This window comes from Pongo pygmaeus, chromosome 6, assembly GCF_028885625.2.
Source record: "Pongo pygmaeus isolate AG05252 chromosome 6, NHGRI_mPonPyg2-v2.0_pri, whole genome shotgun sequence".
NCBI classification, from domain to species: Eukaryota; Metazoa; Chordata; class Mammalia; order Primates; family Hominidae; genus Pongo; species Pongo pygmaeus.
This window is the reverse complement of record NC_072379.2, coordinates 7,387,941-7,402,213: the sequence shown is the minus strand read 5'-3', so window position 1 is coordinate 7,402,213 and position 14,273 is coordinate 7,387,941. Positions and strand designations below refer to the sequence as shown.

Here is a 14,273-nt window from a genome sequence, read left to right as displayed (position 1 = left end):
AGGCTGGCTTGGAGCCAAGGTTAGTTAGTTCTTCTCTTGGCCTAGAGGCTCATTTGAGGCTGGGCCAAACGAGGTCCTTGGAAATGAAAATGCTTCCGAAATTCATGAGTGCAAAGGCATGGATTATAGACACGCTTCAAGGTGGCAGGAACACTAAACAGGTTTGGTTTTCCAGTGGTTATACAAAGCTTTATGTCCTCGGGAGTGCGGGGAGTTTAGGTCTGTCACGCAAGCTCCAGAGGGTCCAGGGCAGGGGCCCGGGGCACAGGCTGCGGGCGCTCACAGCAGGGCAGGGCCAGGCCACCCACCCAGATGGCCCTTGCACGGTGGACAAAACACAGAAGAAACGCGGCCAACAGAGTTTATAAATATATAACTATATTTATTTTGAATATTAAATAGTTTTTAAATTACAAGCAATTTATTGAATCACACTATGCATCAATATACAGTAAAAATCTTACAATTTAAAAATGTACACAATTTAAACTGAAAGTTCATTGACTGTTATATTGCCATGAACCTCTTCTGCCTGTGTTAAAGGACAGCACGGAGGCCTGGTGGCTGTGACGGCCCCCTACGTCCTCCTCTGCAGACGGAATCCGACGGTGGATCCATACACCAGCCCCATGATCAAGATCCCGCTTGGCACATGTAGGCCTGAGCACTTAACCAGCACGTGTCCAGGCCGGTCAAACTGATCTTCACAGGCTGTTGGTAATTCAACACTGTCAACGCATCTTTAAGAATTTCTTTATAGATGAAAGAGAATGTTCTTTGTTAATAAAGACTTGAGCCAACCCCATTGCTACTTAGGAATATTGTTTTGGAGATTTCCATCGGAAGTCACTGCGTATACCCATTCTTTTTTTAAGGCTACTTCTCATAAGGCTCATGTTTTGAAGCCACTCTAACAGAAGCCCAACCTTTGGTGTCTAACCCTTGGTTCACTTCTGAATTTTCAGATGATGGGCTGAGTCAAGGAAGAGCAGGTGCTGCCTTCCTTCCACTGGGTCCCTGGGGACAGACATGCAGTAGGTCCTTAACTCTACAAATACCCTATTTTGGGAAACAGGAATAAAAGGAGGGGTTCGGAAAGGCCTTTTACAGCAGCAAGACAAACCAAGAATTTTCTTAGATAAACCCATTTCTATAGAAACGATCGAACCTGTACATTTAAAAATAGAACGAACGCTGTTTGCAATTCGGCTTGGTCGAGCTTTCTGCACCCTTACGGTGAATGGCTTCTCGTCCACACACACACGGGCCAAGTCTCAGAAGGATTTGGGGAGCACTTTTTCTGTGTTGCCCTTTCTGGCTTATTGACAGGATCATTTGAAAAGACAAATTCGCATCTAGCTAGGAAGGAAATGAAAACTAGATTATTTTTGTTATAGGATTTAAAATGCACAAACTCCACCAAAATAGGACTGATTCAGATTGATTCTGGGTTGCTACCCCATAGAAGGCCAGAAAATATTCTAACCTTCCCCCACATTATCTAGAGAATGCCACTGATTTCACTGTACAACTTATTAGAACAAGTACATTTTGAAAACCCACCACTGATGACCAACTTATTAGTTAAAAAATAACAAAACAAACAACAAAAACCTGAACTGAACACAGCACATGCTGACATTTCAAAAATGGGCTGCAATTTTTATTCTACTTAAATTTCCTGTGTATTGCTTGGATTTCAAAAAAACATGTTAACCCACATGTTGATTATAAATATAAAATCTCGCCCCTCCATGCAACACCACACTAAGATCCACTACCCCCCAACTCAATGTATAAAATGCTTTTTTGGCAATTAATTATGAGAGACTCAAAATAAATAAAAATGGGAATTATATTATGAAAAAAAAATTTTTTTTTTTGAGACAGGGTCTGGCTGTACCCAGGCTAGAGTACAGTGGCATGGTCTCGGCTCACTGCAACATCCATCTCCTGGGCTCTAGCCACTCCCACCTCAGACTCCCAAGCAGCTGGGACTACAGGTGCACACCACTATGTGCCCAGCTAGTATATATTTTTTTCTTTCTTTTTTTTTTGTATTTTTAGTAGAGACGGGGTTTCGCCATGTTGCCCAGGCTGGTCTTGAACTCCTGGGCTCAAAGTGATCCGTCCGCCTCGACCTCTCAATGTGCTGGGACTGCAGGCATGAGCCCCCGCGCCCGGCCAAAATCTTAATCCTAGTGGAAAACTGACAGCCCCAAAAGGTCAATAAATGTACTCGAGGCTGACACTGTATAAGAAGACGACAGATTCCATGATCTGCGTGACTTTGGTCATTAAATCTGAACTCCTTAAACCTGCAATTGAAAAGGTAGTATAATCACGTCTCATTTCTCCTCAGCCAAGACTAATCTTAGATGTAAAAACTGAGAAAACTCAGGAAGTCCCCACAGCAAGAATTCAGAGTCATGGCAATTTTGGCAAAATCATCTTCTAATGCCCTGTTAATTAAAAAAAAAAAAATTCGCGCATCCCGAGAGCCAGTGGTGCTCCCCACACAGCCCAGGTGGGCACCGCGTCCACCCCATTCCTAGACAGGAGTGGACTCTCTCCATCCTGAACGTCTTGCTGTGGAAAGTTATTGCTTAGTATAAAAAATGAGAGAAGTGGGGTGGAACTGGCAATGAAGGTCATTTGCTGCCCACGCTCTGGCAACGTCCGCCTGCATTTTGCACTAGGACTCAACTTCCTTCCGTGTACCCCAGGCGGCCCCTGCATGGGTCTGGAGAGTGCCCCAGGTTGCGCTGGAGTCTGGAAACGTATCAGCACCGGAAAATATGTGGGGTGAAGGGCGAGTGTGAGGGGACTGCAGGCCCGAGGACCCCCGAAGGAACGGCTGCCTCCCCAGCACAGCACGGCACAGCCGCGCTGCACCAGCCACTGGGGATTTCTTATGTCAGAGCAGAACTCAGGGAGGGAGGTGTGAGGTCGCCCATGACCACACGGGCTCGTGCCAATGTGACGAAGCTACACTGGGAGCACTCGGGCCCTTTCAAAGCCAGAAGAGAACCTGGGGCTTAATGCAGAACGGAGGGTCCGTGAGATGAGTCCCGGGCCACGCAGGACCACCCAAGGCCCCGACCCGGACTATGTGTCGGCTGCTGATGCTCTGCCGTCGTCCCTTGTCTGCTCCCCTTCACAGCTGCAGGATGTGGTGTTATCTCATCCCACACGGATAACCACAGACTGGCCAGGCCCAGCTGGACGTGACGTGGAGTGGCTCGGAGGAGAAGATTCGGCTGTGGAGGTTTTTTTAAAGCTCAAGTTCCCACCACCTGAAGTGTGCACACATCATCAAGTCAAACCGTCCCCCACGGCCGGCGTGCTCTGCGGGGATGAGTCTGCCTGAGTTCCCCGGCTTCTTCCCAGCAGCCTGGCCTCCGAAAACCAGGCAGAAGAGCTGCGTGGAGAGAAGCGGTGCGGTGCCCCGTGCGGGGTGCAGCTCTCTGGACCTGCCACACCAGCACGTCCCCAGGGATGGGCTGGGTACATCTGAGGTCGGCGGCCACAACCTGTCGGTTTTTACCAAAAGGGCTTTAAAAAATGGGACGTGGGGTGGAAGAATGACAAGGAGAGGCTGCAAGACCTCTCAGCTCCTCAGAGAGAAGCCTCATTTGCTGCGGGGAAGCCACTTCATCAAGAAGAGACAAAAATGCATTCAATTCCATCAACAAAACAGTGGTATTTTGGACTCATTGAAAATATTTCCTATATGAACATAAAACACTAACATTCAGAATCATTTATCATTTATGAAAGAGTACCATATGTACAATCCCAACAATCCTAGACACAGTAGAACACTCAAAATATTTAAGCTTTACAAGTACCATGCAGCGCAAACTATAAAACAGAAAAAAAAAATCAAACTAGTGGATAGCATCGGCTTGACCTGCCTCATTTTCCTTGAATAATTTAAGATTCTGTACAACAATGGAGACTCTCGGAACATTTATCCACAGTGCAATTACAGAAAGCAATTCGTGATTTCTCTAGAAATAATAAATATGGCTCACTGGTGACCATTCCCCTCACGTGTCCTCTGTGGTGCCCACACGTGTGCCGGGATGTGCAGGCGTGGACGCAGAGACGCCCCTGTGGAAAGCACACACGTGGTGCGCACAGCTCCACACACGCGCGCACATTGAGGCCGTGCCCCTGCCTCCCCCGACGGCCAGCGCGTGAGCACTGCCTGGGAGGCCGCGGCCGCGGGTGCACGGGGCACTGAGGGACGCCGGCTCCTGGACACGGCCTCGCTCCGCACCTGGGCTCCCGAGGGCCCCGCCTTGAACGCAGCTCAGAGCCATCTCCCTCTTCACCTCTGGATTCTTCCTCCCAATCTCATGTCAGCAAATGGCGAGTGGATGTCGCTGCTCGGGCTGAGGGCGCAGGGGCGCCGCTCCAGGGGAGCAGCCTCGGACCCGAGCGTGCGCGTTGGCAGCCACCTAGTCCTTTTCTCCGTCTTCGCTGCTTCCTGTTGAGAGAGGAAGCGAGACGACAAAGCTGGGTTTTCAAAATTATCAGACAGGCACGGCGTGGAGGCCTGTGCGCCGCACCACAGGAACGGAAGCGGGTGTTTTGAGCCCAGCACTGCGCGAGCCACCCTTCCTGTCCTTTCCTTCGGAAGCAGCCCCTGCCTGACTCTCCCACAAACACATCTGCTAAGCTCAAATGCCAGCTGGGCGCTAAGGGTCAGGGTGCAGAAGAAGTCAGCTGGGATCCACACATCTGCCCCCACAGACTGGCAGATAGCAGGTGTTATCTAATCGGCACAAATGAAGCCTAGCGCCGATGCAAATAAAGCCTCTTTGTATTCCATATTTATTATTTGATCTGTAAACTTCCAGTCAAAAAATGAGCCTATTAACCTTTATCTTTCAATCTAGTGATGGGGAAAGAAGGCTCCCTATGTTCAGATACCTCCACTTCAAACGGCCCCTGCCCATTCACCCCACCTCGCCCTCGGGAGCCACACCAGGACCAAGACTCAGTAGCAAACCCAACATTCCAGGGGCAGCACCAGAGGGCATGTGGGCTGGTCCCAAGGCCAGGGGTCAAGTGCTCTTACGAGCCTGCTGAAGAGCAGGTTCTCTCTGGGAAAGGAGGAGACAGAGTGTGGAGGGGGGACTATGCAGCCACAGGAGAAAAAGAGGAGATGGCACGCAGCCTGGGCATTCCTGGGACCCAGAGCCCCTCTGCCTCAGCCTGGCCCCACAGGGTGGGCGATAAGGAGCCTGAGAGTGACCACAACAGGCAGCGGGCGTGGCCCCGAAAGCACACTCAGGATGCTGGCAGTTTTACTTATTTATTTATTTTAGAGACAGGGTCTTGCTCTGTCACCCATGCTGGAGGGCAGTGGCACAATCATAGGTCACTGCAGCCTTGAACTCCTGGGCTCAAGCATTCCTCCCACCTCAGTCTCCTGAGTAGCTGGAAGTGCAGGTGCACACCACCACACCCAGCTAATTTTTTAGTTTTTAATTTTTGTAGAGATGGGGTCTCACTATGTTGCCCAGGCTGGTCTCACACTCCCAGGCTCAACTGATCCTCCCACCTCAGCCTCCTGAGTAGCTGGGATTACAGGCAGGAGTCACTGCACCCAGCTGATGATGGGAGTTTTATAAAAACGAGTTTGTAATCTACTCAGCAAATGTGAAGAAGACATGAGATTATCAGGCCTGCAAGACCACCGTCTCCCAGCTGCAGCGCCCCACCCCCGACCCCGCACTCCCAACCCCCAGCACGCGGCGCCTCTCACCGCCCTGCTCGATGTCTGAGTCGGTCAGGTGTGTGAGGGAAAAGCTGGCAATGTTGGCGGGAGAGATGGAGAACCGGGAGTAAGGCGCCAAGTGCGGCCAGCTCTGCTCCGTGCTCCGGGCCGGTGGTGGCGGGGAAAAGTACTTGGATGTTTGGAGAGAAGGCTTGGAGCTGAGCAGGTTACTTGTTGTCTTTGACATAAAAGGATCTGGGGAGAAGTCATCATCCCACTCAAAGCCGCCGCCTAGAAATAAAAAATAAAACCCCACCCTTTTTATCACTGCGTGATGAGGGAGAGGGGGAGCCTCTGGGCAGGTGCACCCTGCAGGTTGGAAGACACAGCCCGGCCCGGCTGGCAGATGGCAGCGCTGTGCCCATGTCAGGGGGGCGTCACTAAAGCAACATGGGAAGTTACCCTCAAAAAACCTTTACATTACTCAATTTTTCAGTTTCCTTTAAAACTAGTCAATGACGTGAAATACCTTCTTCGTCGGTGGAGCTTTCAGAGTTGATGCACCTGCTCAGGTAGGGAGAGCCTGAGGCTGGGGCTGGGCTGCTCAGGTCCGGGCCACACGCCTCTCCTCCACAGGGCCCCAGCTCTTTGGTTGGGGTCTCCTGAAAAGCCAAACAGAAACTCCTGTCAGCAAAGGCCTGCTCACAGGAACCCCCGTGTGACCGCTTCCCCACTGGCAGGCGCATCAGACTGATTGACTGAGAAGTGAGCGTCTCAAGACAAAGGCGGCTCCGGGCCTGGGAGGACGGACAGACACGAGGCTCCGTCTCTCCCTCTGCCTGCAGCTCTGACCTGGGCAGAGGCATGAAGCACCTCTCTGAGGCTGCAGAGAAGCGCAGAGCAGCAGGCAGGCGGGGACGAGCAGCAGCGCTCCAGGTGCCACCCGCCAGCAACAAGTGTGTCGGCTTCTCCTCCACAATCCCCTGCCTGGACTCAGTTCAGCCTGGAATCCAAAGTGGGCACTGCCCTGGACAGAGTGCTCCGGGAGAAGCCCTTGGTTCTGGCTTCGGAGCAGGAAGGGGGTCTTCTGATGCTCAGAAAGAGAAGGGGGAATTCCAGCTTTCTTCTCTTCTCTGTTCTCTTGCTCTCCAGTCCCAAGCAATCCCGGGGCAGCAGCTGCCTATAATCCTGAGGGCCATGAAGCCTCCTCTCCACTGGAGGACTGTGACCCCGAGCGGGAGGGGACCCTCACTGGGTTTTTTTCCCTTCTGTCCTCCCACTGCTTGGCTCCAGATGTGCGTGCGATTGCAGGAAGTATGGCACATCATGTAACTAAAGCCTCAACTTTCTAGCTAGGGGACCAGAGAGGCCCAAATAACTGCAAGTATCAGGGACATCACAGAAGAGGGAGGAGCTCAAAAGGGTGACCTGACGAGGCTGTTGGGGGGCTCCTGGGCTGTGTGTGGTAGATCTGACTCTGAACACACCAAAGCTTTGAAAATGAACCTCAGGGGAGACCGGGGTGGCGTGCGGGGCACACACGTGGGGCAGGTTCAAACAGCACAGCGAAGGCTTTGAAAGGGGAACTGGGAACTGACACTGAAACCACAGCCCACAGAACGCCGCTTGGAACTTGTGGCCTGCACCCACCGGGTTAAGGCCTGCTAAGATAAAAATATCAACATGATTCACAGCATTTAAACATGGCACAGACTGCCTAACATGATAGGAGGATTCAAAAGCTAAAATTACTTTGCATTCAAAAAACGAGGAACACCTCAATTTACCTGGGAAAAGAAAATCAACAGGTGCCAGTGTCACGGTGCCACCGATGTTGGAATTATCTGAAAAAGGACTACTATAAAAATGCTCCTACAACTAAGGGGAAACACTCTTACCATGAATAGAAATAGGGAAAATCTTAGCAAAGGAACAGATGATAAGAAGAATGACAAAAAGCAAAACTCAGAAAAGTACAATAACCAAAATCTAGCAACTCAATGGATGGGCTCAACAGCAGAATGGAGATGACGAAGGAAATCATCAGGGACCTTGAAAATAGAGCAACAGAAATCACCCAATCCAAACAAGAGCAAGAAAGAAAAAACCTGGAGGAGGAAAGGACCAGAGCCACAGAACCTGTGAGAGAATACACAGGGTCTAACCCTGGAGTCCCAGGAGGAGAGGAGACAGGGCGTGGGGCAGAAAAAGTACTAGAAGAAAATACTGATTGAAAACTTCTCAAATTTGGTGAAAGATACAAAACTACAGATTTAAGAAGTTTAGCAAAACAAAAACGGGATAAATACAAAGAAACTAGGCTAGGTGGGGTGGCTCACATCTGGGATCCCAGCACTTTGGGTGGCTGAAGCAGCAGGATCCCTTGAGGCCAGGAGTTCAAAACCAGCCTGGGCAACACAGTGAGACACTGTCTCTACAAACAATTTAAAAATTAGCTAGGAGTGGTGGTGCATGCCTGTAGCCCCAGCTACTCAGGAGGCTGAGGAGGGAGGATCACTGGAGCCCAGGAGTTCAAGGGTGCAGTGACCTATGATCGTGCCACACTGTACTCCAGCTGGGGGACAGAGCAAGACTCTGTCTCAAATAAAACAAAACAAAACAAAACACACACACGAAGAAATCCACCCTCAGATGCACCATAATCAAACTGCTGAAAGCTAAAGACAAAGATTTGAAAGCAGCCAGGGATAAAAGATGTATTACAGCTCGAGCATCCCAAATCTGAAAACCAAAAATCCAAAATGCTCCAAAATCCAAAACCTTTTGAGCGCTGACATGACGCCCAAAGTGTTCACTGGAGCACTTGGCATTTCGAATTTTCAGATTTGGGATGCTGAACTGGTGCATATAATGCAAATATTCCAAAATCTGAAAAAATCAGAAATCTAAATGCTTCTGGTCCCAGGCATTTCAGACAAGGGACGCTCCACTTGCACTTCTAGGAGAAGAATGATCTGAGTGACTGCAAATTTCTCATGAGAGACCGTGGAGGGCGAAAGGAAGGGATACATTTTTAAAATGCTGAAAGAAAACAATTATCAACACAGAATTCTACACTCAGAGAAAACAGGCTTCAGGAATGAGTGTGAAATAAAGACAGCCTTAGATGGAAAAAAAAAACTAAGAGAATTTATTTAAAAATAAAAGGAATCCTGCAAAAAATGGGTTTTTAAAAAAAAAGAGAGAAAAGAAAAGCTAGTTCAATTTCTTTAATTAGAAGGGAAAGAGTCCCAGAAGGAAACCTGGAACATCAACAATGAAAAAGAACAACAGAAGGACAGGAGGCCCTCCAGATCAGAGTTCCACATCCTCAGAGTCAACCAACCAGGACAGAAAACATTCAGAAACAACCACAAATGAGAAATAACAGTATAACAACAACAAAAACAAAATAAATAATACAGTATAATAACTATTTTCATGGCATTTACAGTGTATGAGGCATTATAAGTAATCTAGAGATGACTGAAAGTCTGTAGAAGGATGTGTGTAGGTTATATGCAAATATGATGCCATTTCATATAAAGCACTTGGGCATCCTCTAATTATGGTATCCAAATTATGGAACCACCACTTCTTGGAAACCAAGGGACAACTCCAGAAATGATCTGAACAGAGGTCAGTGACAAGACCGCCCGTGCATAACCACACCTGTGCATACTAAGTCCTGTGGTTAGCCTTGCGGAACCCACATATACAAAAAGTCAGCCCTCCATATCTATACACAGGTTCTACATCCCGAGAATACTGTGCTTTTGATCTGTTTTGGGTTGAAAAGAAGCCATGTGTAAGTGCACTCACACAGTTCAAACCCATGTTGCTCCAGGGCCAACTGTATAATACTATTCATTTCCTCTTGAGTTTCTTAGAATGTGTTTGATGACATAAAGTCAAATGTGTTGCACTGTCTTGAGGGGTTATCAGTGTACATGTATGCAACATAGAAGAAAGAGCATGTCAAGATGGGGACGGAAGGCAAAAGGCCTAAGTGACAGTAGGGTTTCCACATTCCATCTGAAATATGCAAATACAGATTCTAAGTAGATTGTGAGAAGTTTAATACATACATTGTAACCCCCAGAACAACCACTACAAAAACTACACAAAGAGAACAGTGTTAAAAAAAAAAAAAAAGAAAAAGAAAAATGTAATACTAAAAATGTTCAATTTATTAAAAAGAGGAAGAATAGAAATAAAAATAGAACAAATAAAATGGTATACATAAATCCAAAATAGCAATAATTTTATTAAAGGTAAATGATCTAAACATACCATTAAAAGGCAGATTTTTCAGAACAGAGTTTTAAAAACCCCACCTAACTATAAGATCTGCAAGAAACTCATGTCAAATATAATGATACAGGTAAATTAAAAGTAAAAGGATGCAAAAGATACACCACGCAAACATTAACCAAAACAACGTGGCCAGGAGCGGTGGCTCACGCCTGTAATCCCAACACTTTTGAAGACCGAGGTGGGTGGATCACTTGAGCTCAGGAGTTTGAAACCAGCCTGGCCAACATGGTGAAACCCCATCTCTACAAAAAATACAAAAATTAGCTGTGTGTGGTGGTGTGCGCCCGTAGTCCCAGTTACTTGCGGGGCTGAGGCAGGAGGACTGCTTGAGCCCAGGAGGTCAAGGCTGCAGTGAGCCAAAATCATACCACTGCACTCCAGCCTGGGTGACAAAGTGAAACTCTGTCTCCGAAAAAAGAAAGAAAGCTGGAGCAGCTCTATGAATATAAGACAAAGGAATACGGAAGGACATTACGAAAGGATAAAAAGGTCAATTCAGCAAGAAGACCTCATCATCCTAAATGTATATGCACCAACAGAGCTGCAAAATACAGGAAGCAAAAATGAACAGAAATGAAAAGAGAAATAGACAAATCTAAAAATCACAGCTGGAGACTTCAACAACCTCTCTCTGAGTAATAGAACAAGCATGCAGAAAAATCAGCAATGACAGAGAAGAACTAATACCATCAACAAATTAAATCTGACATTTATAGAACGATCCACCCACTAAAACCAAAATACACACTCTTTCAGGTACACATGGAATAATTCACCAAGAAAGACCACATCCTGGCTCTAAGATAAACCTTAACAAATTTAAAAGCATTGAAACCATATTAAATATGTTCTCTGCCCATAATGGAATTAGACTAAAACTTAATAACAAAAAGATACAATAAAATCTCCAACTCTTGGAAATTAAACAATATACTTACTAAACAATATATTAACAAATTATTAGTAATTATTAATTATAACAATATATTAAACTATACTTATTAAACTATGCTCCCAAGACGAAGTCTTACAAAAAACTTTTTGATCTGAATGAAAACGAAAACTCCACACATTAAAATTTGCTGGGTGCAGCTAAAGTAGTACATAAAGGGAAATTTATAGCATTAAATTATTAGAAAAGAAGAGGCCGGGTGCAGTGGCTCACGTCTATAATCCCAGCACTTCGGGAAGCCAAGGCAGGCAGATTCACCTGAGCTCAGGAATTCGAGACCAGCCTGGGCAACATGACAAAACAAAAAATACAAAAATTAGCCAGGCACGGTTGGTGGGCACCTGTGGTCCCAGCTACTTCAGGAGGCTGAGGCAGGAGAATCCTTTGAGCCTGGGAGGTGGAGGCTGCAGTGAGCAGAGATTGCACTACTGCACTACTACAGCCTGGGCGACAGAGCGAGACCCAGTCTCAAAAAAAGAGAAAAGAGGTCAGGCACGGTAGCTCAGGCCTGTAATCCCAGCACTCTGGAAGGCCGAGGTGGGCGGATCATGAGGTCAAGAGATTGAGACCATCCTGGCCAACATGGTGAAACCTCGTCTCTACTAAAAATACAAAAATTAGCCAAGCGCGGTGGCACATGCCTGTAATCCCAGCTATTCGGGAGGTGGAGGCAGGAGAATTGCTTGAACCCGGGAGGCGGAGGTTGCAGTGAGCCGAGATCACGCCACTGCCCTCCAACCTGGCGACAGAGTGAGACTTCGTCTCAAAAAAAAAAAAAAAAAAAAGCAAAATAAATTCAAAGCAAGGAGAAGGAAGGAAATAATAAAGACAAAGCAGAAAAATCAATGAAATAGAAAAGAAAAAAAAATCCATGAAAACAAAAGCAATTTTTTGGAAAGATCAACAAATCTACATAATCTCTTCCAAACACTATCAGAGAAGGAAATACTTTCCAACTCATTTTATGAGACCAGCATTAATTACTCCGATAACAAAACCAAAGACAGTGCCAGCAAACAAACAAAACCCAAACCAACGAAAAAAACCTAGGTGGAGCCCACGAATGTTTATTCCTCAAAGCTGGAGAGCAGGAGCCTCTCAGGGTCTCACCCTGCCGCCCCAGCTGCAGTGCAGTGATGCAATCATAGCTCACTGCACTCTCAAACTTCTGGGTTTAAGCGATCCTCCTACCTCAGCTTTCCAAAATGTTAGGATTATGGGAGTGAACTACTGTGCCCAGCCTTCAGTGCTTGTTTATAGTATGATGGATCAGGCTGGAGGGAATGCTGTTGCACTAATTGCAAATAAGCATCATTACCTGCTACTTTTGTCTCAAGAACACTGTGCACTGAGGAGGGACACTGCAAGTGCTAAAAGTTGAATGCGATGCCAGGCTGCAGACTGTAAAGGCGCATGCAAGAGGTGGCAGGGCTCAGTGGTGAAAAGTTCTGTGCTCGGTCCAGGAGACTCGGGTCAAGCCCTAGCACTGCTACTCACTGGGGCCAGACCCTGTGCAAAGTTTACCTACTCTGAGCCTCAGGGTCCTCTCCATGAAGATGGTGACAACCACCCCCACATGGGGAAGCAAAACAAGACTCAATGTATAATAAGGTGCTGGCACCCACAGACTGTTCACCAGCCTTTACTACTTTACACGGTAAGTGCTGGTTAAGTATTTGCTGAACTGACAAACAGTGATATAACCGAGAAACAATGCTGCCCAATCTCATGAACACTCAGTTAAAAGTTTGGAGCCAAGATACTTCAACTGCTTAAAAACTACACAACTTCAAAACCAGCTCATTAAAAAAGAAAGCAGGAGTGGGAGGAAACCCTCAGTCCTCGGCCTGAACGCTTGGTGGCTGTCGCTTCAAGGCACGCTGCATGAGACGCATAAGCAAACGAATTTCAGATCATCAGAAAGATCTTCCTCATTTTCTTCTGGCCCTGACGCACCTTCCGACTTTCTCCTTGACACTAACTTCCTTGTCAAAGCTTCGCGTCCATTAAGCATGTCTGGTATTTGATCTCTGTACTTTCCATCCCATAACTAGTGTGCCCTTGTCACAGATCTTCATCTTTTGCAATTCTGTCTTCTAAAGCCGGAAAAACATAACATCCTCCACAAAGACTTGTGAAAGGGGCCCATGCTCTGCGGCCCCAGGGAGTTTTCTCCGCACGCTGCTTCCACTGGGACTGCGTCCCTCTCACTACTCCAGCTACCCCCAGGCTTTCAGGAAGTGGGGACAGCGTGCTCCCTAGCTCCTACCCGCAGTGCTCACCGAGCACAGTTGACAGTTCCGTCCCACCTACACATGACCCCATCCATGGAGAAATGCAGCAATAATCCAAGTTCACAGACATGGTAGAGAAAGGGCTATGTGGATGCACTGAAAACAAAACACAAACCCGAGGGGCCAGGTGATCCCTTCTCCCTTCCACTCTTACTAGAAAACGGCAGCTTGTTTTCCCAGGCTCCCTGAGCTCAGAGGCTCCTGAGTTCGAGATCTGCCTAGGAACCACCTGGGGAATGAAACGAGAAAGACGGCCTCCTGGCCCCTCTCACAGAATCAGGTTCAAGAGGTCAGGCTGAGTTCAGGAGGCTACTTTTTTTTTTTTCCTGAGACAGGTCTCACTCTGTCACCCAGGCTGGAGTGCAGTGGTGCAATCTTGGCTCACTGCAACCTCTGCCTCCCAGGTTCAAGCAATTCTCATGCCTCAGCCTCCCAAGTAGCTGGGCCTGCAGTCTTGCCTACCATGACTGGCTAATTTTTACATTTTTAGTAGAGATGGGGTTTCGCCTTGTTGCCCAGGCTGGTCTTGAATTCCTGACGTCAGGTGATCCGCCCACCTTGGCCTCCCAAAGTGCTGGGATTGCAGGCATGAGCCACTGTGCCTGGCCTTAAACTTTTCATTTTTAAACATCCAGTTCCCCGCCGTATATGCTATAGCTCAAATGTGGGTGACTTAACGATTTTTAAAGAAACATCATAAAAACCAAAGTGAACAGAACACAGAGGAACAACAAGGCATAAAGTGATGTTCAACAGACGCAGCTCCTGGGGGAGGAGGTAGAACAGTGCTTGGACCCGCCATAGCCACGGACCCATGAGGGATGGTGCCACGCAGGGGCTGAGACCAAGGTCTGGGTTCCCAGAACGGAGCAAAAGGGAGGGTAAGCAATGTGAAGGAGACGGCGACGACTCCTGCACCTTCTAGAAGGTGAGGGGACCCCATTCTCATGTCCCACCACTGAGCTCTCCCAACAATCCA

The 14,273-nt window shown here is 47.6% G+C and overlaps 1 protein-coding gene across 6 annotated transcripts in view; it reads right to left on the bottom strand.

Annotated features, from left to right (window-relative positions):
• Positions 1–2,707: 2,707 nt before the first annotated feature.
• LMTK2 (lemur tyrosine kinase 2) overlaps positions 2,708–14,273 on the bottom strand; it is a 100,534-nt gene continuing 88,968 nt past the window's right edge. For 4 of the 6 annotated variants that reach the window (XM_054494812.2, XM_054494813.2, XM_063668107.1 and 1 more), the window contains 3 exons: positions 6,261–6,393; positions 5,780–6,022; positions 2,708–4,495 (listed from right to left, as the gene is read on the bottom strand). In XM_054494812.2, coding sequence (XP_054350787.1) covers positions 4,467–4,495; positions 5,780–6,022; positions 6,261–6,393 — 405 coding nt within the window. In that variant the 3' untranslated portion in view covers positions 2,708–4,466. Of the gene's footprint in view, positions 4,496–5,311; positions 6,023–6,260; positions 6,394–14,273 lie in introns of those variants that run through there. The other 2 variants (XM_063668106.1, XM_063668109.1) reach the window with 2 other exon arrangements.